Source organism: Styela clava, chromosome 2, assembly GCF_964204865.1.
Source record: "Styela clava chromosome 2, kaStyClav1.hap1.2, whole genome shotgun sequence".
In the NCBI taxonomy this organism is placed as follows: domain Eukaryota; kingdom Metazoa; phylum Chordata; class Ascidiacea; order Stolidobranchia; family Styelidae; genus Styela; species Styela clava.
The window spans coordinates 6471438-6499138 of record NC_135251.1 but is presented as its reverse complement, the minus strand read 5'-3'; the positions used below and the strand labels follow the sequence as shown (position 1 = coordinate 6499138).

General features: G+C 35.0%; 1 protein-coding gene across 2 annotated transcripts in view; it reads left to right on the top strand.

Annotated features, from left to right (window-relative positions):
- The window catches only part of LOC120336894 (receptor-type tyrosine-protein phosphatase F-like), a 68957-nt gene that overhangs the window by 4692 nt on the left and 36564 nt on the right, over nt 1-27701 (top strand). Inside the window, exons 5-8 of one of the 2 annotated variants that reach the window (XM_078109835.1) lie at nt 663-950; nt 1739-2041; nt 5991-6099; nt 6811-6928. In XM_078109835.1, the coding sequence (XP_077965961.1) occupies nt 663-950; nt 1739-2041; nt 5991-6099; nt 6811-6928 (818 nt within the window). The remainder of the gene's footprint in view (nt 1-662; nt 951-1738; nt 2042-5990; nt 6100-6810; nt 6929-27701) is intronic. The other variant, XM_078109834.1, reaches the window with a different exon arrangement.

Genomic DNA, 27701 nt, shown 5'->3' with positions numbered 1-27701 from the left:
TAGAGTTGTATTGGCATGATCAGTTTATTTTATTCCCAAGCAACAGTAATAAAAGAAAGAATACGTGATATATTATATTTGTATGGCTTGCTTCGCTGTAACAAAGGAGAGAATTTGTCTAAAATTAATCGTTTTCATTAATTCTGAAATACCTGAAGCTTACTGTGGGGTTAAGCCCATCCCAAATAGTGTAATCACATCTTGACCAAATAGTGTAGGTAAGAATGAATTTTTCATTCCATGGCGATTTCCGATTTGACAATATTAGGATGGGACGCAATTTGAACCAGAGATTGGGAATCCGCAACGTTAACATTAGTTGAGTCGAACGCTTTAGACACTCGGCTACCACTGCCACAGAATTGCCATCGGCGCCTGAAATCTGTGCCATGGTAAACCATGTCAGGCAGCAAATAAGGTTGTGCGACTTTTTCGCTGCTCTACTAGTATTCATTACAAGTACGCTGAAGTTAGCACGAACATACAGAAAAATTTTATGAGTAATTTCCCACATTCTATATTTCTTATATATGCATATATATATATATATATATATATATATATATATATATATAAATTACAGTATCAAATATTTGATTTCAAAGTCATTTATTTGCAAATGGTAAAAAAATCGTTTGTGACTTTTTTGAATATTGTTTCAGAACTTCTCACTATCACACCGACATATCAAGTAATGGTAGTAGTACGTGGTAATACGGTATCTATCAACGTGAAGATACGGAGCTATGATGGAGCTATTGGATTGAAAGTATTCAAACTACCAGATAAAACTAATCGGGTCCTCGCAGTGACCAACGTAGGCAGTTCTCACACCTACATTACTCCCCCAATTAATGACTTCCAAAGCGTTATTTATGAATTTGTGGTAACACTAACCGCCGATTCGAGATCTTATACAAGATCGGCAAAAGTTCGACTAAATGTACACTGTAAGTTGATTTGTTTTGCAAAAATTAGATAAGCAAATATTAATGTGATCAAGATTTCCAGCAAGATGTTGATGTCATTATATATATATATATACGTGAATTGTTCCGCAAATTTTTTTCACACAAGCAAGCGCTGATCGAGGGCATATATTGTACTTTCTGTATTTTATATTTATAACCAGGGTTTTCAGATTCGAATCTTTTTCTATTTTTAAATATTTCTCATTTCTCATAATAGGGAATTATTATAGGCCTAATTATAGTGAGCCAATGTAAACTTTATAAGACATATTATCTAAGTTTTCAATGGAAGTTTCGAACGCCTAAACAAATTCCTAACACTTTGCTTATGAAGACTGAAAATAAAGTTAGCAAAAAATACAAGGTTTTCATATCGCCAGTAATGCACTACTTAATAATATGCTAAAACGTAGTGCTTTTCTTTACTAGTAATATATTTGGTATTGATTATCGATATCAATGCTGGCGTAATTCGCGTGATCTTGTTATGGTTTACTACTTTTAAAGCGCTATCGCCTTGACCAACATTCTCCAATGAAAAAAATTTCACGGCGCAACCTTGAAACAATATTATTAGTATTGCGCACAAGCATTTGAGACTTTCTCCCGTGTATTACTATTTAGGAATTTGTAAATGGCACAAACAAACGGTTCAAAATAATTGTAATCTATATAAGGATAGTGGGAAAACCATGAAGATGAATTAGTTGACAAAATTGCATCTCTAATGCAAGAAACATCAATTGTTTGTCAATATTTGTTTTTAGATCCTGTGAACATCACCAACATATTCCCAACAACAATCTCTTCCCCAGTAACCACCGGCCCGAATCACGTGATCTGTGAAGCATCAGGTTCACCTTCTGCACAGGTAGTTTGGATAAGAAATGAAACGTTGATTCCCATAAGCGAGGATAGCTCTTTATATCAAGTGAAAACCACCGGAAAAGCTTTCCTCCATGTAACAAATGCAGCATTGACTGATAGTGGGACTTACATATGTCGTGCCACCAACAATATAGGGGAACCGGCTCAGGAAACCAAAGATGAACGAGCGATTGAATTAGCAGGTAAAGAATATATATATATTATTTCAACTCTGTTTACCGAACGAACTTACTTGCCACCCCTGGAACCTTAAAGGCGGACGATGAAATAATTCATATAACTCTTAATGCATATAACTCTTACATTCAAAAGATATTTCAGGCGGAAACGTCTTTTATCGAGCAAGCGGTTAAGGCTCAATCGAACGAATGCACTTTTGCAACCGTCGCGCTCACCAAATAATATCCAAGTTCTGAAGTATTACAAAAGCTAAAATACAATAGCTATTTATTACACGTGGTGTTGGCGTTCAAAAATATTTATGACATACAATGGTGTTTAGAATACGATTTTTGTTTGCACATTTTGAGAATTATACCAGATTATACATGAAATTCATGAAGTAGATTCTTATATTTGTTATAATTTGACCTAGTTGCTTGAGCGTAGTGTACAGCCGGAGCATGAGAATACATATTTAAATCATCAAGCCTATGTGTCTGAAACAAATAACTGGTCAACTAATCCAATACATGACATGGATAGGTAACGTGGCGAAAGTAAGTGATTCGCCATATGATTAAGTTGACTTATAGGCTCTCCTCTGCCCTGGATAAATATGTGTATCCCTCACTATGCTATTCTAAATTGTTTACTTTGGGATAGCGCTATCCATACTTCTTTTCTAAGCAGGCTTTCTCCAATCAATTCAATAAGGTTGATTCACGGTTGATAAGAAAACTATTGAGCGCAAGCTAACTCCCAAAAGCGCAAAATCATTATATCAATAATTTCACTACATTACGTACGATCTGTTGAAATGCACAGGATTGAAATTAAAATTTTTATCAAACTTTTTTATAACAGCAGTTTTGGGGAGAAACAAATCCTGAAGTTCAAGGGGTCAAAATATATAAGTTAAACCAAGCTCTATATAACTAAAAGTTATTTGTGCAAAGGGGAACAACAATACTGTAACCCAAATTGTATTTGTATTTGAATATATAGATTGGTATTATACTACAAATAATGTCGCATACCTATACATTGAGCATAAAGAAAAAATGATAATATCAAAAACAGTAATACTTCTAATCAGTGGCGGCGCGTCAATAGGGCCAACCGGGGCAATGCCCCGGTTGTTTTTTCGGTAAAAAAAAAAATTTGACCGATTTTGCCCCGGTTGCTCATTGTATATCGTATTCTCTCTTTTATCTTCCACTCGCCGCGTTTGTCTCGTTTGTTTTCTGTTTCTTTTACTAAATCCTCGGGGCCGATCGGGGCTAGCCCCGAAATAATGACGATACAATGCCGACGTTTCCCACAACAACGTGTTGACATATTCACGCATTCCTTCTCGTTCGTTGGTTGCTTGAAGAGTTGATAGTTTCCTCGCCTTCGTTTTTGTCGCTTGTTTCGCTATTTGAATCAGTTAGAGACCTTTAGTCCATTTGCTTTCGATTTTCCACATTCCTTTTGAGCTCCTCACTTCTTTCCGGCTTCGCATTTCTCAGCCTTAGACCTCATAATGAATAAGGTTGATGCACTACTTCGCACTCCGTTTTCGCAGCTGCCGCTGGAACAAAAATTAGAGGTACAACGTCTTGGGCCTTATCAACCAAAAAATTGTTCACTGGAACAATCCCATGACGGAGGAAAGCGTCGGCGTACATTCTGCGCAGAAACTTGGTATAAAAAACACGAATGGTTGTGTTACAGCGAGGACAAAAATGCACTTTTTTGTTTTTATTGCCTACTTTTTGCTACCGCCCGTGACTCACGTTGGTGTAAATTTGGTTTTAGAGATCCTAAACATCTTTCCGAGCGTGCCAGGGATCATCAATCTTCTATGGAGCATCTGGACAATGCAGTAAAATACCGAACATTCGGAAATGTTAATATTGCAGCACAGTTGGATGAAGGACGCGCGGTTTCTATTCGTCGGCACAACCGAAACGTCGAGAAAAACCGCCAAGTTTTCGGTCGATTGATAGATGTCTTGAAGTTCATTGGTTGTCACGAGCTGTCCCTCCGTGGACACGATGAACGGGCTGGCTCTTCTAATAGAGGGGTATTTTTGGATATGGTGGAATACACCGCATCCCTAGATACAGTATTGAGAGATCATCTTGATGCCGCAACTGTTTCGAAAGGGACATCTAAGGATATCCAAAATGATTTGCTAGACTCAATGTATAAAATTTATTTACAACATTTGGCTCTGGAAATTGAGAATTGCCAGTTCCTTTCGATTCAGTCTGACGAGACAACTGACATCACGTGCGTTTCCAAACTGGCTGTGATTTTCCGGTTTGCCGAGAGATTTCACAGCTTTTGTACCAATCGTTGATCGCACGGCTTGCGGGATATCGGCTGTACTGAAAGAAGTGTTACAGCCTTACAACGCGAAGTCAAAATTGATAGCTCAAACTTATGACGGCGCGGCAGTCATGAGTGGGTCGAAACATGGTGTTCAAGTTTATATAAAAGAAGATTTTCCTCATGCGCATTTTTTACATTGTTATGCACATCAATTTAACCTCGTTATTAAAAATATGTGTCTTGATACCCCTCTCGTCCGTATATTTTTTGCAAATGTTTCGGGTTTTCTTCATTTTTTTCCGTTTTGCCGAAGCGCTCTGACCTCCTTCGCCAGATATGTAGCCGCCGTCTCCCAGCTTGTGCACCAACACGTTGGAACTTCCAATCACGCGTGGTGCAGGGCGTGTCCGAAATTAGGTCTGAGCTCATGGAGTGTTTCAATGGCATTCAGATCTCTCCGGTTGGGACGAACGCTCTGTGAGGGAGGCGGCAGGTCTAAAGCGTCTGCTAGAAGATGGTGAGTTTTCATTTTTTCTCGCTTTTTTCTCCACAATATTCTATCACGTGGATGTATTATACGGCGCATTGCAGCCAAGGCTAATGGATGGAGCGTCTGTGCAGTCGTGTATTTCAGACTTCTGCGATGCTGTATCTCGTATCCGGGAAACAATAAAATACGACGACACATGGAGTGCTTCTTTACGCCGCGGGCAAACAACGCAGCGTTTGATTTTGTCTGCAAAGGAATGCTGTGACATTCTGGTGAATCAAATAGGCGATCGTCTGCGCACTGAACACCTTGCCGCGTTCTCTTTGATGAACCCCAAAAATTTGCACGTCAATTTCCCATCCATTTGTTGGCTACTGTCTTCAAATTTTACCCCATGATAAACGTGGGTAAATTGGAAAATGAATTGCGATGTATATACACCAATCAAACTTTTTTGAACATCACATCAACTTGCGCGCTCTATGGGTTCCTCATAGATAACACTCTAGTAACTACCTTTGCGGCGTCTGCAAAATTTCTGGACATCATTTTGACGACGCCTATTTCTTCCGCCGACGCAGAGCGAACATTCAGCACGCTGAAGCGTATTAAAACGTATATTATTTCTGGGATGCATGACTTTAATCAGCGCGTTATTGAGCATTTTGCTTCCAAGAAACCGCGGCGTGTTGCATATATGTTCAAGCAGTAGAAGTCTAGCAGCATATATATCTATGAGTGAGCGACGCATGTCCTTATCTTTGCATTAACTTTCCTTTCTTCATAGTAACGTTTAAAACCTTATTTTAGGTTTTGTCTGCTTTCCCGAAGTTTCTGTTAATATGTCATTGTATTTATCTGGGTAAATATTGCCTTTCCTTTTGAAAGAGGTTTCAAAATAAACTATGTCTATATTTATTAATCCCTTGACTTGGACCGGTTTTGAAGACACTTTCTTATCGTTAAAAATTGTCGCTTTTGCCGATTGGTTGTTACCGATGGAATGGTTTTTATACTCATAAAATGATTGGAGAACTTACAGCGCTCATCCTGTCCCCGTAGATGGGGGTGACTTGGTCCCGCAGTAGCTTGCCCCGGTTGTCAAAATGACCACGCGCCGCCACTGCTTCTAATTTATAATAAAAAATATCACTTTACAGTGTACGGATCACCTGTCATACTAAATCGCAAAGTAGAAGAATGCAGTATTGAAGGAAAGGTTACAATTGAATGGAAACCTAACAATCAAACCATCGGCATCGTTCACAGGTAACAAATGATTTGCAAAAATGTTGCAAATCAATTTTGATCTAAAGAAATTATTCAATGATAATGAATTATATTCATAAAAAATGACATTTTTTTATTTTGTCCCTCTAACGTCTAACTAAACAAATCTCTGTACAAACAGTCATTGCATATTAGAAGCTGATATATCAGGATGAGCTGGAATGTTTGTGTACGGCATTTCCAGCCCTAGATAAAATACATCCTGCGGAGGTGGTGGGCAAAACAAAAATTTAACGACCGCCTTTTGCTTATAAATAATTCTCTAGTTGCATGTATTACGTAAACTTGCAAGTTACCTCTATTCCTGTATCATATCACAAGCTCAGTTACATTAAGTTATCAGTTACAGTGAATCATATCGAATTGGCTAATTAATATCATATACGATTATGAATAGATAATCGGATGAAAGGCTGTCGTTCGCCGTGGTATTAAGCGACCTACATATCCCCCAAAATCAATAAAAAATCCAAATTCAACCATTTTGCAATAAAGTTTCATTGCGCTAAGCAAGTTGACATTGATAAAAATTTCAAAATTACCAAGGTTTGCGTCACAATTCCTCAAATTTAATTCTTTCAACGTTTACGTAATGATTTGTGTGATTATCATTGAATTTGTGAAAAAATGACATGAATACTTTTTTGCAATTTCTCTACCTTTGAGTAAAGCATTGTCGATTTTTTTCAGGATCTCAGTAACTCGCGAAGGTGACACCATAGCTAATTACACACGAAACATAACAGCACAAACATATGAAACCACCACAATTGAAAAGCTTGCTCCTCACACCAACTATACCATCAAGGTAAAATAATGTAGACTTAGTTGTATTTATGTATATGATGTGTTTCTACAAGCACTTAATTGAGAGTTAATAACTCAACCGCCTCAAAACCGTTATTGATTGAATTAGGCTAAAAGGTTACACTTTAAAAATAGATAGAATCATAATTGATGAAAATAAATTGTGTGACATGTTCACAAAAGTGAGAGATCGCTTTCCGTCCGATGTTTTCTTTTGAATACCAACCTTTTTTAAATAATATGAAATTTGAAACGATGCCATTGTGATATACACAGGCTTCCGGATGCTGATTCAGCAAATGTGTCTTCATAGAGTCATACGTAGTACCAAATTATGTAATTCTTCTTAATGTCATAGTCTGAAAGTTGATAAACCAGATATCGTTTTAGATAACCGTTTGTCCAGATGAGTGCATAACAAAAATCCACGCACAAACAGTAATAAAAACTGGGATTGGGATACCGGATCCGGTTACCGACGCCCGAGTTGAAAAAATCTCTGATCAACAATGCAACATCACCTGGTCGTGGTCGGGGTCAATACAGAAAGCGGATACGTCATTGAAGGTAATTACCAATATCGTGGAATATCTCCGAAAATTTTGATTTTTACGAATGTAATTATTAATTCGTATATACATAGTAAATTGTTCATATTATAATAATGTCATAATGCCGTATTAAACATGATAGAATGTACATTCGACAATTAAGAGGGCACGTTATGTGAGAAATGCGCTATGGTGCCTTCATAAGTTATTGTGATCTGACATCTAGTACTACGTTATCATTAAATTTATTTTCTACTATACATCGAGCATACAAAATTTGCAGGTGAATAGAGTCATGGCACCAAAGAACTTGCACCAAAGTCAATCAGCCAGTTTAATTCATTCTAAAAACTAAATAATGCCTGAAATACAATATGAAGCCTTCAATGCTAATATTACAAAAGAATTTTATATATAAAATTTACCGGGATGCTAAACAGAGCGATCCCGTGAACAAGAACAAATGAAAATTAGATAATTTAAGAATGAATTAATTAAAAATACCCACATAAACTCTTCATATATATATATTGTTGATTCTAATGCCAATCGGCTTCTACTTTTGTACCTTTAGTAACTATAAGTCAGTTTCTGCGTGCGATATTTCTATCGTATCAGTTATCTCTTGACGCTTTTATAAAAGCTGCCTAACTTACTTCAAGTTAACTTGTTTCAGATAGTCTATGCATTCAAAACATTTTTTTTAAAGGTTGACGAAGAAGCTAAACTTGTCCAACTGTCGCCAAGTTTAACGCAACAAATACTTAGCACAAACTATACATACAAAGCAACAGAATTGGATTCTTACCGTGTTCAAGTTAAAACGAAGCCAAATCGTAATTACACTTTTTTCGTTAAAGCAATGAGTTGCGCGGGCGAAAGCGATAGAATAACAGCAGTTGGGAAATGTGCCACAGATATAGCAGGTAAAATAAGTTATTTATGATAATGAAATTGCACTAACCTTGCAGACTTAAACGATTTTCCTTGTTGTCCCATGTCGCTAAAATATTTGCATCTCCTGATAAATCCAAGCATGACAAAGCCTTATTCAACGAAGATTTGTTAACGGGGCTCACTTGTCGAATACCATTTCCACCGTGAACTGGTAAGTCCAAGCTCAAAGCCCGAATCAAAAAAATTATTTGTATTTTAAAGAAATCTGGAAATAAATAATTAAATTAATACAGTTAAATCATAAATATATTTATGCAAACTTTACTTAGAGCGATATATATTACTTAGAGCGTGTACTGGCTCACAAGTAAAGTAGCCCCGCATTTGGTAAAAGTGACTGAGTGATACTAATAAAATACGACTAACTACTGAAATCACATAGAATCAAAGTAGTACAGATCACGCCATTAAATGCGTAACGGCGCAAGACTTGGAGCAGGTCAAGTAAATACAATCAGGAAGGGGTTACTAGGCAATAGTAATTTCACACTACTGTTATATGAGACTGTAATCAAGTACGGTCTGTCTTCCCCTACAGCAACACGTGGTCATGTACTGGAAGCCGGCAGTCAACTCCCGTAGTAGGGAGAAGTTTAATATTCTTATTTGCAATAGTTATCCCAAGGGCAAAACAAATTTACACCCGAACTAAAAATACCTGTCCTGATCATATGACAAACTATGGCCGTGAATAATTATAATCTAGGATATAAATGCATATTTTGATCTTATTGGTTTAGGCGGAATTAAATATTCTGGAGCACATCGCGAAATAGAGCTTAGGCCACTTCAATTATTTACACAGATAAATAGGAAACCAAATAAGGAACAGCCCTGTCACCCTGTTAGAATTAGATTATACTAATCATCTGCACAACTCAATCAAACTCTCGCTAACTTGACTACTGCAGCTGCAGCCTGCAACCCGTCGATAGTGGCTCCCCCCGCTGAAATGCATTGTTTACACTAATTGACCCGATGGACCGCGACTGCCGTATTGATTTGTCACAATTTTTCGTGTCAAGTACTGATGAAAGGTAAAATTGCTCAGTTAATCGGTATTCAGTAAAACTATCAGAGATTAACGGAATATAGATTAAGAATTTTCAAATTAGAGTACCTACCTGTGTGCAGTATTAACTAATACTGTTATATACTAGACCGTTCCTTTAATGAGGCGAAGTCGATAAATATTTGAAATATAAAAACATCTATCGGCCAGTGGATCTCTAACTGTTTAAGCTGCGCCCCCTCACAAAAGCACTTCAAAAATAACTAGTTAACAATAGTAAGGCGGAAATATGTTTTATTGGAAAAACACGTTGAAAATACGTGGATGGAACGTAAATATCCAAAATAAAAATGTGATATCCAATTTAGGTCAGGCAAAATCAAATCTAACAAACATTCTTATTTAGCTCCGTACCTTCTCAAAAATTGTCTACCCCCCTTGTGGAGCGCGCCTGCCGTTTGAGAACAACTGAGTCTACCTAATCGATTTCTCAACTTAACAAATGCACAAAATTTTTTGATTAAATGCACAACGATAACTTCCACAAAGTATACTTTAGGTATTGATTAACCAATAGCAGCGTTGTCTTGTTTTTTCTAATATTGCTCGTTTTTCTTTGTAGCTCCAGAAAATGTTCCCCCACCTTCAACGATTCCACCAACAGGAAATTCGCAAACGCGAACAATACAAATTACTATGCCAGACGAGACCAACGGCCCAATTAGGTAAGGCGCAAGGGTGGGTAATTACTTTCCTGAGTGGGTTACAGATAATGACCTTGGTTACTAAGCCGAAGACTCAAAACTCAATATGAAAAACTATGAATAAAACAGTTCATTTGAAACAGCCTTGGCGTTTATAAATTAATAATAAGCACAATTCAACAATTGTAGTCATTATGACGGTATTTTCATTATTATTTTCAAAATTTATATCAATGAAAACTATAGTCGTAATTTCAGACACAAGTAGGCCGAATGAAACACCTCGATGGGCCGGATCCGGCTCGAGGGCCGTAGTTTGCCCACCACTGGGTAAGAGGTTCCAAATCCTATCAGAATACATTCATTCTAATCCAGGGAAAAAATTTCTAACCACGAAAGAATGCTTTCCAGAGGAGGGACTTTGAAGTTCTTGTGGAGGGGGGGGGGGGGATTTTGCTTGTAATATTTCGTTGTATTATTACCAGGTTAATGTTTGATATAATTCATTGACAATTATTATTATCTACATCCCATTTCATACTCATGCAAGCCTATGCAATGCTCCCAACAAATGCGCAAAATGTCAGTAGGTATATGCAGGTTTTTGATGATATGTGGGGGATGCACTAATCAATTTATATTGTTACATTAGTGTACATATCTCAATATCAAAATGTTTTGATAACTTATTAGTTTTTGTACGGATTTTCAGTTAGTCATCTAAACCCCATTTAAAAGCATGCAAGCCTGTATTTATTGGAAATTTATTAATTGTGGGTGCGTTAAAAGGAATATAAAAACTTTAAATGAACTGTGGGATATGGACCAGTCATAGTATATTGTTATGTTAGTGTGAGTCTATCATTATCAAAATGTTTTGATGGCATATTTACATATGTTTTCATGCCGATGCTATTTCTGGCAAAGAACGAAGTCACTTAACACTTGGTAAAATTAATCACACACTCTCTAAGATAATCAAGATAATCAACTAATAAGCCAAACGTCAATTATTGTGCTAACAGTGACTAACGACTGTGCAGTGTATCAATTTGCGTATTTTGCTATGGGTTTGACGTCAAATGTATATATCACTCGTGTTATATTTTAGATAGGTTTATTTTGTTGTTGCCTAGGTTTAGCGTAATGTGTGTATACCTATCCTACGTGATAATTTCGTGGGTAAGACCTAGCATGCAGGGACAAATGTGTAACACTTTATTGTTCGTATTTCCACAGCATGTAATATTACATTCTTGCCCAGCATGACGTCTTTTTTAGAGTATTTCATCGTATTTATTTCAGGTATATTTGTGTACTATCATAAGCTTAAATCCCGCATTGTGTTTTACACATGTATTAAATTTTTTACATGGTACATTCATGTATAGGGTTACCATGTTTTTGTGACCTCAAAGCGGGATGCATCCAAAGTCCAAAGACCAGAGATGTGATATATATTTTAAATTTATCGATTTCAAATTCGGTGCCTACATTTACAATCATCACGGCTGTCTTTATTGGCCATATTGTCATAGAGAGTTCGTGCGCTGTTTGTCTAAATATAGGTTTCAGTTTAAAAAATTAGAAATGAATTTACGTTAACGTTAAGCACCCTTCTGGCGTACGTGGCTTACAAGTAACAAATTGTAAAAATTCAAACAACGAAACTGTCAAAATCACGCATACACATTCAGTAACTGGGCTACCGGTACGCTACAAACAAAAACAGTATTGACCCCAGTTTCAGGCAACTTTTCTGAATATCCCGCCTTTTGTGCTGGTCCTGTGTATTGTAATATTTTTGTATCATAGCACAATTCAAAATAAATTGTCTTACACAATTCAACACTGAATATGCCAGCCTAACACCAGCACGAATTAGAAGTAATTTTGGTGCAGTATTTTATTATAGTAATGATCGCAAATTCAAAGCAGTGAAATGGGCATTGATCAAGGTTACAAAAGTTCTACAAACCAATAGTTTTGTGAACAAACCACTTCTATAATTACCATCTGCGGATCATACCGTCAGGGCATGACGTTTAACTTATAAATGACACGGCAGGACAAATTAAATACACAAATTACTATATGCGTTAAATTTGATTTAAGCATTTACCAATTTTTAACAGCTGCATATTCATCGTTATGAAATATGGTGGCAACACATCAGAAGATGCTCAGGTTACAACAGATCAGCTTGAACGAGCATCGGAAGCCTCATTGGCTGACGCATCCGATGGCAAAGAGTATTTAGCAATGGCTATACAACGGTAAATCGTGTTCATAAAAATTATTATTTCAATATCGCGGAACTGCAAATAAGTCGAAATTGTGAATGCACAATTCCATATACATTACACCCAAGACTTTGGAAATGATGAGCGTTAGAAATACGCTCGCCATCTAACCTCTGGCTACCAAGCGTGGATTCACAGGTTGGAATCACATTGAATGTGTAATTATGTGCAAGAGAATAGCTCGATTCCTCGTCGTCTCTGGGTGGTTCGCGCAAGTGCTAGTCGGTTGAGACTTTCTTCGCCACCAAGCCTATGCTTTTGAAACAAATAACTAGCCAGCTACTCTCATAAAAAGAAAGCAGGGAGACTACATTGAAAGTTGAATTTATTTCGCGTGAAGAGCAGGCAACGTATAGGGCGTCCATGCAGTTCTAATATTTTTTAAAATTGCAACGTGAATTTATCTATACCATATATTGACTTCATAACAAAATTGAAATTGTAAAGGAACTTTATGGACACATTTCATCTTCATAATGAAACTAATGACAGTATCTGATTGATCTCTATTTCAATTTCAGATCTACAATAAAAGGATCCGTGGTAGAAAAAACACTCGGAGATGGCACTTCGAGTACCTGTGACATTCCATCTTCGACATCGTCTACAGATTCATCACGGAAGAGACGCTCGACCATGCAACCAATCAAAGGGAAGAATTTAGAATTGGAAATGGGTTCGACCTATACGTAAGATGATTGAAGTCCTTCACTTTTCTAGAACACTTTAATTTTAGCCGTGACCCGAGTGTTAGAAGTGAACATGTTTAGATACTAAGTCACATGCGCTCGTGAGCGCGAGTGGGTAGTTTCGCTCTATTCTAGTTGATTTATTGGCATTCATGTTGTTGTTGCTGTTAGCGTTGTTGTTGTTTGAATAAAGATCTTTTTTTCTCCAAGTACTTGACCAGCCGCTTTCAACTATTGCCGGAGGCAAAAAATAATAATGTTATTTTTAGAAAAAAGTACTCTGCTGTAATAGTATTGGTGTATTGGCAAGAAGTTTCAAATTTTTTCGTATATTCTTACCCATACTCCATTGCAGTGGTTCCCAACCTTTTCTTCGAGCGACCCAAATTTTGGAAAAATAAATTTTGTGAAAACCTGAGACCGAAGTATATACTCAAATACTAAACGCGGTGCTTTTGTGGCCTAAAAATAAATGACTAAAACAGAATAATAATAATAATTTTTAAATAGCATTAGTTTTACCAGAAATTACTTCAAACTCAGGCAAAAAAGATGCTTTCCAATGTTACGCTGTGAAACTACCAATAATATGCTATTGAGCTCCACTTTAACGTCAATTACAAAATAAACAATAAAATTTACTAGAGAAAAAAAAAAACAAGCGACCCAATAGAAGTTCCAGGCGCACCATATTTAGGTCTACATGGGCAAACTACAGCCTTTGGGGCCAAATCCGACCCTTTTGGTAATTCAATCTGGCACCCCTGATGCTGCCACGACCCAACTAAACCAAATTTGGCCCCGTGGTCCAAAAATCTTGCCCACCTTTGCTCCATCCTCATTACTTACTTGTGAAATCATTATCAAAGCAATACCGGAAGCAATAATAGTCTAATTAAAACAGGAAACGATATTCTCTATCGGTATACTCTTGGCCTAATCACACTTCACATTATAGTACGTCAAGGTTAAAGAGTCGTTTCTAAGAATAACATTACCTTTTCCATATGTCCTAATAGCTTCTAAAGCGGGTATTTTGTCCCAAATTTTAATGCCAATTTTTGGAATATCTTTATATCATTTAGTGTTGTGGTATTGTGAATGACATTTTTGGTTGTTTCTATTTATTTATTGGACACGAAGTGAAAGAATGTAGGATGTCCATAAAGTCCTAAAATTTTGTTAAATTGCATAGGGAATTCATCGATTCTATATATTATTATGTTTAAGTAATCGATCAAATTTTCAGCACTCAAAGGCCGAAGAAGTTATAAGATTGCTATTTTCATTTACTTTCATAGTCCTACGGTACCCGATGTTTTACTTAATATTTTGCTCTTTTTTCTATTTAGCATACACCGTTGAATAACATCTAGTACATACCTTCATACTACCATTGTTACAATTTTTTATACATTCGGCAACTTTTGTCGACATTGAGCGGGTCATCCAACTCATGCGTCCATATATATATATTCGAGCATTTCTTGTTGAATGTATCCAGTTAACAAAACCTCATTTGAACAGTTAAACATGAAACACAGTGAAAACGTTTTGTATGCCGTTAGTTCTTTCTAGCTCTGTTTTCACTGTAACACGAAGATGTTCAATTACAGCTACTATGCAGTTACCTCAACAACAAATGGAACAAAGGTTTGGCTAAAACAAAGTTCATCAGTATCTTTCGAACACAAGAAGGCTGAAGGTAATCTGCCAATCAGTATTTTGTATTTTGTTACCAATGCTGAAAATGGGTGCAAGGTGCACAGATACATTTTTTAAATTACAAAGAGGCTTTTTGGGCATCCTTATATCTCAGTGTGAAACACCGTTCAATGGTTCCTGGGATAATGGCGTTACCTGTGGAAGTACCAGTAACTCACCAGTTGTTAAATAAACCATCTAGTGATCAGGATATTCTATCACTGATCGATTTGATTTCAGTCTATAACGAAATGTGTATTACCCTACTGCGAGCGCAAAGTATTTACCAGAAAAAGTTTCTTTATCAAATTGTTATACGTGATTCAACAGTTTTTCTGTAGTAAACTATGTAATTGAAATAAGATTTCCTGGAAAAGTCTGACAAAGGATATACGAAGTGTTACAGACATACATTTTGGTAGTGTGCAGTAAGACTCTCGGATCTCTTACAATATTAATCTTAATTGGCGCCCCATAATCGTTAAACGTGGTAAAGGTTTAGAATCGCTAAACTGACAACTTATTTTCAGGTAACAGCATGATATGGATAGTCGGAGTTGTTATTGCTCTAGTGTTATTGATTCTGATCATTATAATTGTCGTTTGCTTACGGAAAAGGTAATTTGAATTCTAGTCCATATATATATATATATATATGATTGCAGTCGTTGTTGTACTGATTTTCCTATTAGTCAGGAAAAAGTAAGGATGCCTTCATCACTAAATTATACGACTTAATAGGCATGGTAATACTTAAGTTATTTATTTCGCATGCATTTTTCTGATCCTAATTGGGAATTATAAGCAAATGCACTATACCATGGCATCGCTGGAATAGGAAAACGAATAGTAAATCTCAAAATATTCTGACTGCCTAATAAAATAGTCAATAATATATTTCATGATTGTGTATGATAACTCCAGGAGGTATTACTATACAATTTTTTATTATATGTTCTCAATTGTTTTCACTAAATTTACCATGTTATTTCAAATCTTATTCAAGACGAAATGTTCGAAAAGAAGAAAATGACGATCATACTTATGAGCAACCTTCGACTAACCCTATTGGAATTCAATCGCCCCCAGTAAGAAGCCAAGGTTAGATACAATACAAACTACTTTTTCCTATTTTTTCTGTGCTTCTGCACTTTTTAATTGCTCTTACTAGTCGATAGTATCTTCGAAGCAAGAAATGTTAGGGCAAACATAGTTCAACCAGTTGACATTATAAATTGAAAAGTATCTGAGTTTAGAAACCCTTAGGATAATAGAATCTGAATGTGGTAATACATAATTGATTTCAAAGTAATCAACACTTTTTCTCAGATTCTGGAGGTTATCTCAACGTGCATTACAAGTATGAAAACGTAGATTCAATTCCCACCAACAATACTTATGAAGAAATAAAAGTTTAATGAAAAAGGACAATGTCGTGCTAAATAAATAATTCATCTTTATACGACATATACGTGTAATATTTATATCTATTTGCTTGATCAATCACAAGTTGATGAACACCTGTGCTTTTGTTCATTGAAAATAACCAATTTTGTTTAGTGATATTCAATAATATTTGTTTCGTTGCTAAGTGGTTGGTTTCTAGCAATTATGCATACAGAAAAATATCAGATTCATAAAATGAAATAAATGTGCTAGAAAATGTTCCACCAAAATACAATATATTCCTATAACACCTTTATATATTTACGTGATCAATTAAAAATTGATAGAAACCTGCGTTTTTCATTAGAAATAATTATCCCTTTTTCAGGTATTTTGAATATTATTCGTTTAGACTTTAATTGTTTATGTTTTAAGTAGCTATGCGTAAGAACAAATATCAGTTCGATGAAATATAATAGTAACATGCAAAAAATATTTACCTTAAATAGCTATAAAAGTTTTACCTATTTGCATAATCAATTACGAATTGATCAAAAATTATATTTATTGGAAATAATAATTTTTCCAAGCAATATTGAATAAAATTTATAATGATTTTATTTTTTATGTTCCCAGCAACTATGCACATGCAAAAATACTCATTTGATGAAATAGGATGATAACGCAATATGAAATATTTCACCGATATATACTGTATACAACTATGAAAAAGTCTAATTTTTATTGAAAATAAAATAATTATCATATTTCAGCTTTTAACTGTTTTTGCTTCAAGTATCTATGGTCATAGTGAAATATAAGTTTATATACCCATATATTATATATGCCTATATAAAGTTTTACTTATTTGCCTATTCAATTGCAAATTGAACTAGCCATGTTTTTTAATTGGAAATAATCAATGTTCCTATAAACTATGTATATGATAAAATACCAACTCCATGAATAGAATATGGAATAGAATAGAAAATGTTTTATCTACATACAATATATACTTTATTAGGTTAAATGATACGGTTAGTATCTTAATTAATTAATATTTGTGGGAAACCTGTGTTTTTTATTAAAATTTATCAATTTTCTTGAGTTATTTCAATAATATTTGCTCTGGTTTTATTCGTTTGCCCAGTAACTATGCATGTGAAAAAATAACCTATTTATGAAAAGTAAGAGAATATTGTTTTAGGAAATATTATAGTTTTATACTACATACGCACATAAAGGTTTTATCCTTCTTCTCAATTAATTCCAAACCTTTGATATTTGTGGAAATTAAGCAACATTCTTCTGTGATACCAAATAATATTTGTTTTTGATTTTAATTGTTCATAATTGCAACTGTGAATATAAAGAAATATCTGTTTGAAGAAATAGAATAAAACACTTCTAGGGAAATATCTGTATACTATTTATGATAATAAAAGCTTTTTATTGGAAATAATCAATTTTCTTAATTGGTGATAAATATTATTTGATTTGATTTTAAATAATCAATTGTTCAACATGTGCGTTGCTTAAAAAAAGGAATTAAATGTATAAAAATAAATTTCCTATCATCTCTTATTCTATTATATGTAGTCTTTCATAGCAATTTGAGCTTTTATATAAAAAAATCATAGTCGATATGAGAGACAGATGATAGAGGAACACTTTAATGCATAGTGGGGCAAACTTGGTACATCGCGGAAAACGTCTTCTATTTTAGTCAATTTTTTTTTATACTGTCCCCCTTGGTTATGCTGTTGAGTAACGGATTTACTATTCATCTGCAACGCATTTTTTCCGTGGCTCAACGAACGGAGAAATATTCAGAGTTTCGTAGGTGGGTTTCAGTTTCCGTGCGGGGTCACTTATAGGTTATATCTCGCTGATTGTAATCTTGTGTCAGCTGGGCTGAGAGACGTGAAAAAATCTGTGATGGCAGTTATTGTAGCGATGACGAGGCCTAGCTTAGCAAGTTTTACTTATTTTTCCAGCATTTTGAAGTATTTCGGTAGTAATGCGTGTGCCAAACTTTGCACATCATACATTTAGAGCAGTGGTTCTTAAACTTTTTGAGCCGCGTCCCCATTTTAACAATTCACAAACTTCGCCCCCCCCCCCCTCTGTTTGCTTTGAAAAAATGCTTTTGTGATGGTCAGGTTGCTATATATCACGATGGCGCTGTAAGGGTGTTGGTCTCATAGCGTGATTGCTCAGATTGTTTAGGCATAAAACGCATCGGAGTACAACTTCGCCATTCACTATTGTATGTATAAAGCCATATAGTGGTCATCATACATTCTCGTTTTTCTGCTCAGTTTGAAATACCTGATAAAGTCAAACTGTTTTTTAAGTAAAACTAAACACGCAATAAACCTATGCACTGATGTATTTTCTGTTTAAACGTTTACATAAGACATGTAAAATTTTAATCAATTGTTTACTTCATCACTATTGAGTGATTGAGCAAAAATTATTTACTGCAAAAATGATTAACTTTGCTGTTCATTTACTAAGCAACAATTATAGACTTGGCTTGCCTAACGTTTTCCAAATTCACTACCAATACATTTGGACAACCACCAGGTTCAAAAATACAGTTTACAGAATGGAGAATTGCGAATGAATTTATGTGAATTTAAAAGCAGTTTATTTCTGTAATATGTATTATGCATGTGGACGTTTCCCCCACCATTGACCGCTGAAAAATAAAGTCGCCAAGGCGTTTGCGATTGCATTTTGTTTAAATCTTAATTGTTTTCGTCAGGGTGACGTGTTATTTAGGCCGTAAAAATCTTGATTTCCATGTTTATTCTCCCAAAATCAGAAATTTCCCTCGACATATTTTCGTGCGAAGACGATAATAATTACTTTTTTTTGTTCTCGAATGGAACTATGAACCTGTGAGGAAAACGAGTTAGTTTTAATTATATAATCATCAGCGACTAGATGCTAAAGATAGAATAAAGAAGTAAATCCGCAACCAAAAATTTCTTGCTTGAAAAAGCAGCATTATAAAGAACTAAAAATTAAAACGGAAAACGTCTTGTTTGGGGATGGACCGCGACAAATAAAAAACACTTTCTTAGACATTGCAAATCTCATAAATACCTTGTGAGTGCGGCACACCTGTAGTGTTATAAAACTACCGACTTGAAATAAATTCACTCCGTGGGATTTCATCGCAGACTTAGGAATTTCTCGAACGGTGATATCTTAAAATTGATAGAGTGGCAGCAATGCGATAGAGCGAGGTAAGAGTTGCAGGGACAGCTCATATTGGTGTAATTTGCAAGAAAACAAATAAAAAAAATGTAATCGGGCACATTGCCACACATTTTTATGTCCGCGGATTACCGTGGTATTTTGAAGCAGTGGTGCTCTTTTAACGATGCAATAGCAGATTTAATTTATCACAACTAAACAAATAAAGAAACCATCTTAAATATGTATATCGGTCATGGACTGAATATTTTATTCAACAGAAAAACCATTACAAATCCGTTGAAGAAGTCGACTCTTTTGACGAGTGGCGTAATCTCGAGGACTGTTTCAGGAGCCGTACCGCGGGGATTTCGAGTCGATGAATATGTATTTTTCATCTACTAATATACTTTATATGTATTTTCATTAGACTAAATTAAATATACTTTCTGGTATTTTATTTAGTTTTCAGATTAAGAGCCACTGATTTAGAGGTATAAACTTTTAGGTTCTGCGTCGTCTGTGTTTTTTCTTGATCTACTGGTGTGTAGGTTTATATATTTTCAGTAATTGAGCATGTTTATATATGTATTTATTTGTATATTATTATTTAGTTATTCAGTTGTTCTATAATTCAGCCATCGAAAATTCTAGGTCTTGTCCTGTAGTCATTGGTAATTAGTTTCTCGAATTTCGATGAGTGAAATTCAGCCACATTTTCCTTATAAGCCAGTGGACTAATTGCTGAATTGACGCCGGTAAGGTTTATTCTAGCTTTAGTAATTCCTTTCTGTTACTTTTTTACTATTATCAAGCCCTTTTGATTGTCACGTCAGTGATGACAGGATAGTTTGAACGCAAAGAAAAAAGACTTGAATAGTGAAATATCTAAATAGGCTTAAAGAGACACTGTTTTTATATTTAGATCTATGTACCTATTATCTGTTAGATATATGTTAAGTCGTGACACTATTGACCGTGATCGGTCTGAAAAACTAGTTTACGATCTTGTATATAATCTGCCTAGGAACGAAGATGAAAGTGAAGTAGATTGAGAGCATGATTCGCATCATATTCAGCATATTTAGGATAACAGCAATGAAGAACATTTTCTACCATCTAGTGCAGTGGTTCCCAACCGCGGGTCCGCGAAGCTTTTTTGCCGTCCACGAGAGATTTCGTCGTTTTATTTTTCTGTGGTCTCAATCGCTTTATCGAAATCGAAAAGATGTAGTTGCGTTGATTTATTACGCAATTTCTCTTTCGCAATCATATTGCATAAGTGCGCCCGGCTTCGTCTTGGCGCTGTGTAATCACACTTTTCGCTATACCGGTTACGATTCATCGCAAAAGCGCTCCGTCGAATCTTGCACCCGTTTCAATTCTTGGCCATCACATTATTTGATAGTTTTTCCTCATTTGAAATGTTTTTATGTGCTTCTTTACCTAGAAGCATAGTGAGTGCCCGCCATTGCATTTATTACAAAAATAAATGTTATTATATCATGTTACATTTCTTTCAATTTTTTGCCGGTCCGCGAGTACATTTTATTTAATTTTACAGGTCCGTCAGGTTGACATGGACATGTCATGTGTCAATTCATGACTTCTTTGCAAGGAAGTACACTTCTGTAATCCGCTTCCAATAAGAGATTTCCGCACTGAAACGGCTACATGCCTGTAGATGGGAAACAAATTGAGTCGCCATGGTCGCCAGAGTATTGATAGTGATCACCCATCAACACCATAGAAAGAGCTGCGAGTTGTCTTCTTCCACCAATGGATGCTGGTTTCTATAAAAAAAAGGCATTGGCCCCTCGTGTCAGCCAACAGAATGCGTTGTAGAAAGAGGAGATTCCATATGAAAAGTAACATAATCTGTGTAAAATGTGGTGTATAACTTTGCCTGAGACATTCTTAATACTGTTTCCGGGAAATTCACCAATAGCATTTACATCAATTCACTTCATGGTTATTCATCATAATTTTTTTCAATTTCTGATATTCAAATTGTAATACTTTGTCAATTTTAGTAATTATTTTCGATCAAAATATTGCTAAAAATATAGTTTTGAATAACCTCAATTAATTTTGCATATTGTGTGGACATTTTTAGGCTAAACAAAATATCCAAAAGCGGTTACTTAAAGTCACAGTTGTTTATTTTCTCATGTACTTAATTAATACTCGTTTTGTCTGATATTGATGATTACATTTTTTTATATAAGCATTTTAGAAATATTGTCCCATTTTTCCGTTTATACATAGTGGGTCAAATATCGTGCATAAGAAATTTACCCCTCCCCATACGAGTAGTTAGCGGAAAAAAAGAATAAAATGAGGTCGTTTTCCCGAATTTCACACCTCATTCTATAACTAATAATTCTCTCATCAGAATTCACGACATCATTCATTGAAGAGTCTAAACAACATTTCTTCGTTATCATTGTTTTAACCTAACCTGGGACCGAATATTTGTTTCACTTCAGTTATGTACGTAGCCAGGACTTAGTCAAATTAGCTGTAAAAAAGGATCAACCACAATTAAAATACAGAAAGGTGCATCCGAGCCGCGATTTTTTCTTTTTCTATTTGAAGTCGCTTTGTTGGTATTAATAATAATGTAAGAAATATAAGAATATTGTATAAATCAATGTATTAATTGAAACATGTTTAAAATCTATAGCACTTGATATTCCCAGACAGTCACTCACCCATGCAAATACTAAAAGATTTTGACCTCATATAAATTCCGAAATAAAATGAGATGGAGTGTTGCAGGCATAAGCGAACCCAAGAATTAGGCTGTTCTAACTCTCTTGCAAATTACATAATTTATATTATTCTCATACACCAATCGTCAATCATCAATTCAGTACACGCACTACCAAACTGCTTCGATGACATACTTGTCAAAAATACCTCCAACCGAAGAAGTAGCTCCGATTTGTTTCTACCCTTCATGGGTAAATCTGTAAGCCAGCATTCCCTGTGTTTTAATGAACCCAAACTTTGGGACTCTCTTCCCTCGTATTTGAAAACATTGAAGTCTGAAAAATCTTTTAAAAAACATGTCAAGTTTTATCTAATTTCCAAATATTATAAATTACTGTTTCAAAAACTTACTGATACGTGTTAATAGTTTCGAAGCAATCAAACCTCAAAGAAAATGTGTATCTTTTTGACGATCCATGACCAAAAAGTTGGGTTACTCCTCAGAGTCCTCACTTGCACTTTGTTTTCTTTTGTCAGCTATGAACAGCTATAGAAATCCTGTTATAGTTCCTGCAGCTACTAACTACTGGGACTAGGTGTGCTGTGTAGCTCTTTTATACCTTACAAATTGTAATTAGTCTTGTTTCAATCGCAATCTGGTGAAGGCATTCTTATCATTGTATATATATATATATATGTTGTTTGCTTTGTCCATACTTGGATGGTATTTTTTTATGAATAGCTGTTAACTTTCTGACAATTGCATGGTCATGCATCTTTTCTTGGAGTGGAATCTTTATTATTACACTTGTATGACTTTTATTTTTTGCATGAGTGGTGGTATATCCCGATGAGGGTTGTAGATGCTATAGTTCCTGCAAGATACCAAGTATTGTAACTGGGCAAGTATGACTTTTATTTTTTGCATGAGTGGTGGTATATCCCGATGAGGGTTGTAGATGCTATAGTTCCTGCAAGATACCAAGTATTGTAACTAGGCAAGCAGTCGAGCCCTTTAATAAATTTTTAATTTTGTGATGGTGATTTTAATTTGATGTGGTTTTCTACCTCTCAATGTAAGAATGCACTTTATGTTTTGGAAAGCTATTGCTGTGGAGTTGACCAAAGTGTAGATAGTGTAATATGATCAAAGTTAAGTATTTTTGCATAGTGTTACACATGTGTCCCTAACAGAAATTGCCTTTGGATCCTCTAAACACCAATATAAAGTGATAAGAATTTAATGATCAATACCTCCTAAAATAATTTAACAATCTCCTAATAATTAATAAATTGGTCAACATATATCCATATATGCAATCTTTCAAACACCTACTCGCAGATTGTTTTTTCGTTTTTTAGGCTACGTCACTATCATCGAATGACGTGAAATATGTGAAGAAATTTCCAAAGACTGACTATGTCGAATCTTCCGTATTAATCTTAAAGGATCCTATGAAAAAACATCCTCAATTCCTTTATCCTTGCTCCCACCCTTTATACCCAATAAATTACAATACCTACCTCAGTATCAATCCCCAAATCTAAATATATTATACTTAAACTGTTATCAGTAGTATTTGATAATTGATGTAATCTGGACTACACTTTGGCGATATTTTGGCATGTCTTTGGTGAATGAAAAGGTTCAGCGCATCTCTTCATGCACTTAACTTTGGTTGGGCAATTTGGCACTTGACTCCATTTATAAACGGCTTGGCGAAATCATTTTTTTTGTCCTTGTATTGAATACTGTTCACTCCTGTTTGGGAATTTTTACAAAATTATTAAAATGGTGTGGCAAACAATTCTTGTTATTTATTATATTTCTTATCTTTTTTTCTAATTTCTTTTTTATGTGTTTATTAATTTTTTTTTGGTTACCATATAATTTATCTGAAGCTTCTCTCTTTTTTCTAAGTTTATTAATGCCCTATGCTTGAGTGTGTGTGTGTGCAGGTGTGAATGATTTGATTCAGTAGTTTTAGGTCCTTTTGGCAATACCTTCCATCTTATTTTCTGTACGTTTTAAACCTTATCCAAGGTTTTGTTTACTCTCCTGATTTCATAATCAGTTTTTATTCATTTGTTTTTATCAACCGTTTTATCGCCTTTCTGCTGATTGTGAAGTCGGTATAAACTTATCTATCTTATCTTATTTATTCCATAAGCGAGATGTCGCCATTCAGTTGATTCTAGTACGAAATCGTAGATGTTAGGAAAAGTAATGCTTTTTAAAAATTATGTATTATTATTGTATTTTCGGACTGAATTGGATAAATGACATATATGCGACTTTTCGTGTCAACGATTCGTATTTGTATATTAAGGTTAATTTTTTGCGAGTAAATAATCAAAAAATACTTATGAGATGTCCAGCCCCCTGTGTTTGAGTACTTAATAAATGGCACCCGACTATTTGACCCACAAACGATTGTTCCCATGAGCATACGTACCAGAAAATATTTGCACGGTTTATATTCATGAACATTTGCACCAGTGGTCAATTGCACTCATGAACAGTTGAACACATGAACATTTGCACCCGTAGACATTTGCACCCATGAACCGTTGAACACAAAGACATTTGCACCCGTAACATTTGCACCAGTCGGCTTTTGAACCTATAAACATTTGCACCAATTGACATTTGCATCCATGAACAATTGCACCTACAGACAATTGCCCCCTTCGGCATTTTCACCAGTTGTCATTTGCATCCACGAACATTTGCACTCATGGATATTTCGATCCGCGAATATTTGCATTCACAGACATTTTTACCCACGGACAATTGAAGCTACATATATTTGCACCGATGGACATTTGTGCCGAGTATACGAGTTCAATTTTTCCATGCATGTACAGCCAAGCAATACCTAATAAATAAAACTTTTTAAAAGCTGTTAGGTTACAATAATCTATGTTGTTAATGAAAAGATGATGTCAAAAACAAGTAGAAAGATTAGTACCCAGTATTGGGTAAAAACTCTACACAAAATGCTGATATCAACAAAGATCGGAACCTTGAAAATACTCTCTATCGATTTTTCGAATGAAGAAGTTTCCGGGTATAGTATCATTCACAACGACGCTTATTGATGTTACAGTGATAAAATGGAAATTGTCATAGGACGCCGTGTTATAATATGTAATACCAATACAATATTGTAATAACATACAGTGCAAATAAACCGACCATAATATATATTGTTGAAATTAAACTTAATTAAACCCATTTTTTGTACGACAGGGAGATTCATTTATTTATTGTCTGCGTGAGCTCCATTTACGTACTTTGCTGTAGCTTGTAAAATCGGCCTTGATTCTCATCATATAGGTGAATCGGAAATGCACTGACCTGAGTTGACGCATGGACTCGAGTTCAACTGAATGGCTTGTGGTTATGGGGTGTCCATATAGTATTAAAAAAATTTAAAATTGAAAAGGAAATTTATCGATATCATGTATTGTTTCGGCCCTCAACAGATGTACTAAATGAAGTAAAATACGTAAACAATTACTGATTAAAAAAACAACGAACCTGGTTTAAGCGATATTGAAAACTGACGTCATAACAAAATTGAAATTATAAAGGGACTTTATGGAAACTTTATGCATATGAAATACAGAAATAGAGATCATTTATTTTTCAAATTTATCGGATCCAACAAAAGTTGATATGAACCTTGAAATGTCAGTAAAATAGTTGAATGTTTTTAAAAGCAACTGGTCGGATCAAACGGTGTCAGGTTTCTGATTCTGTTATGACCAAAGTGAGGAAATGCGTAATAATTAGGTACTGCGTAATCTCATATAGAAATCAGTGGCAGGTTATTTGTTGCATGTTTGGAGAGTCATATTCTGAATGTGGAGCTCATATGGATCTGTAGATAGTAGCTTTTTATTGTGTTAGTGGAAGAAGATTGACCCGAATTCGTGTTTCTGTTTGAAATAAATAACGAAATTAATAATTATAGATTATTTATATTTTATACCATGAGCTTTTGTTCACAATAATATACTTAGATTTACTGCTTAGATCAAATGTTGGTCTTTGAATGAAAACCCTTTAGCTCAGGATGGACACAACCATGGACTTTGCTTTGCTATAACAGAACGAACTTTTAATTTATGCTAATGTTGACCGAAAACGGATGGCGATTCACGTTGTACTTATTAACGCCGTGTAAACTGCAATATTTTCCGACTTTCGAACATAACTTCGAATTTAGACACAATGAAATAAAGTGATTGTGGCTAATCTATCACAGCCTGATTTCGGAAAGACAAAAACGTTAGACGTGGCAATTTAGCTCAAATGTCATGTATTTGTTCCTATAAATGGTCAGACTGTTCTATTTCTATACGTCTGTATAAAATATCAAATTTTAGATGTAGTGAATGAATGAGAAAACTTAATGACAAAATATTGGTGAATGAATTGCTTCTGTTGTGATTCTGTTTTCATTTCGCTATTAAAAAGGTTTATCATATTAGGTTACGATATTACGTGAAAAAATACTGATTAGGAAAATTGTTTTTCGAGTTGCTTGGTGAGAAGGTTCTCAACGCGAGAATCGTATAAATAAACCTTTTCCCGTGTCATTCAGGTTCGTTAATTTGTTTAAAAGGTAATAAGAGTTGATCAGGTTCAACAAAAGGTGACAAACAAATCATCAAACTGCGCACAATACAAAACAATATTGCAGTCATTGGCTCAATATAGCATGACGTTAATCGAAACTCGGACCTGTTCATGCCGGTTGTTGTGTCGCAATATTCATATCTAAAATTTTCTGAGACAAGAACAAGAACATAGTGATATTACGTCAGACGTGAGTGTAGCTTTGTGGTATTGGGGAAGAACTCCAAACTTGAGGAGTCAACAATTAAATTTCCATCTGGTTCGAAAATAATGATTTAATGTATTGTGGACACGAAATGCATAAATGGATATTTTTGCTCAATTTTTGTTGCTGGGATATTTCCATTTTTCAAACTAACAGAACAAATTTTTAGAACTCAGAAATAATTGAAGTAGTTGTAAGATTTTTACATGTATTTTTTCTTGGGTCCTACGAAACCCGATATTTCATCCAAAATGTTGGTGCTTTTTTCAATTTTCTGAAAACGTTTCATATAATATATGGGAACTCATTTGTTTCACGACATATATTTGAGATTTGCCCTTTTAAGGTACTTTCGGTGGTCAATATTATTCAGACTTATTACGTCAACACCAATCGCACCAGCACGAAGCCCACAATTGTAAGATTATTGAAAGGCAATGATGATGTAATATTTTATCTACCGTCAATACTCAATATGGAGGATAAAATAATTGTTCAATGTAAACAAAAACCGGACGTGAAAATGTCTTATCTGCGCTTACTAAAGACATAACCTGCTATACTAAATTACAACCCCCACTCCAATAAAAACAATGAATGCATCGTGGATATAATAATAAAAATAATATGCTTATCCACTTACAGACGTCAGTCGCAATAAACATTAAATTACTCATCATGAAGTCGGCGGAA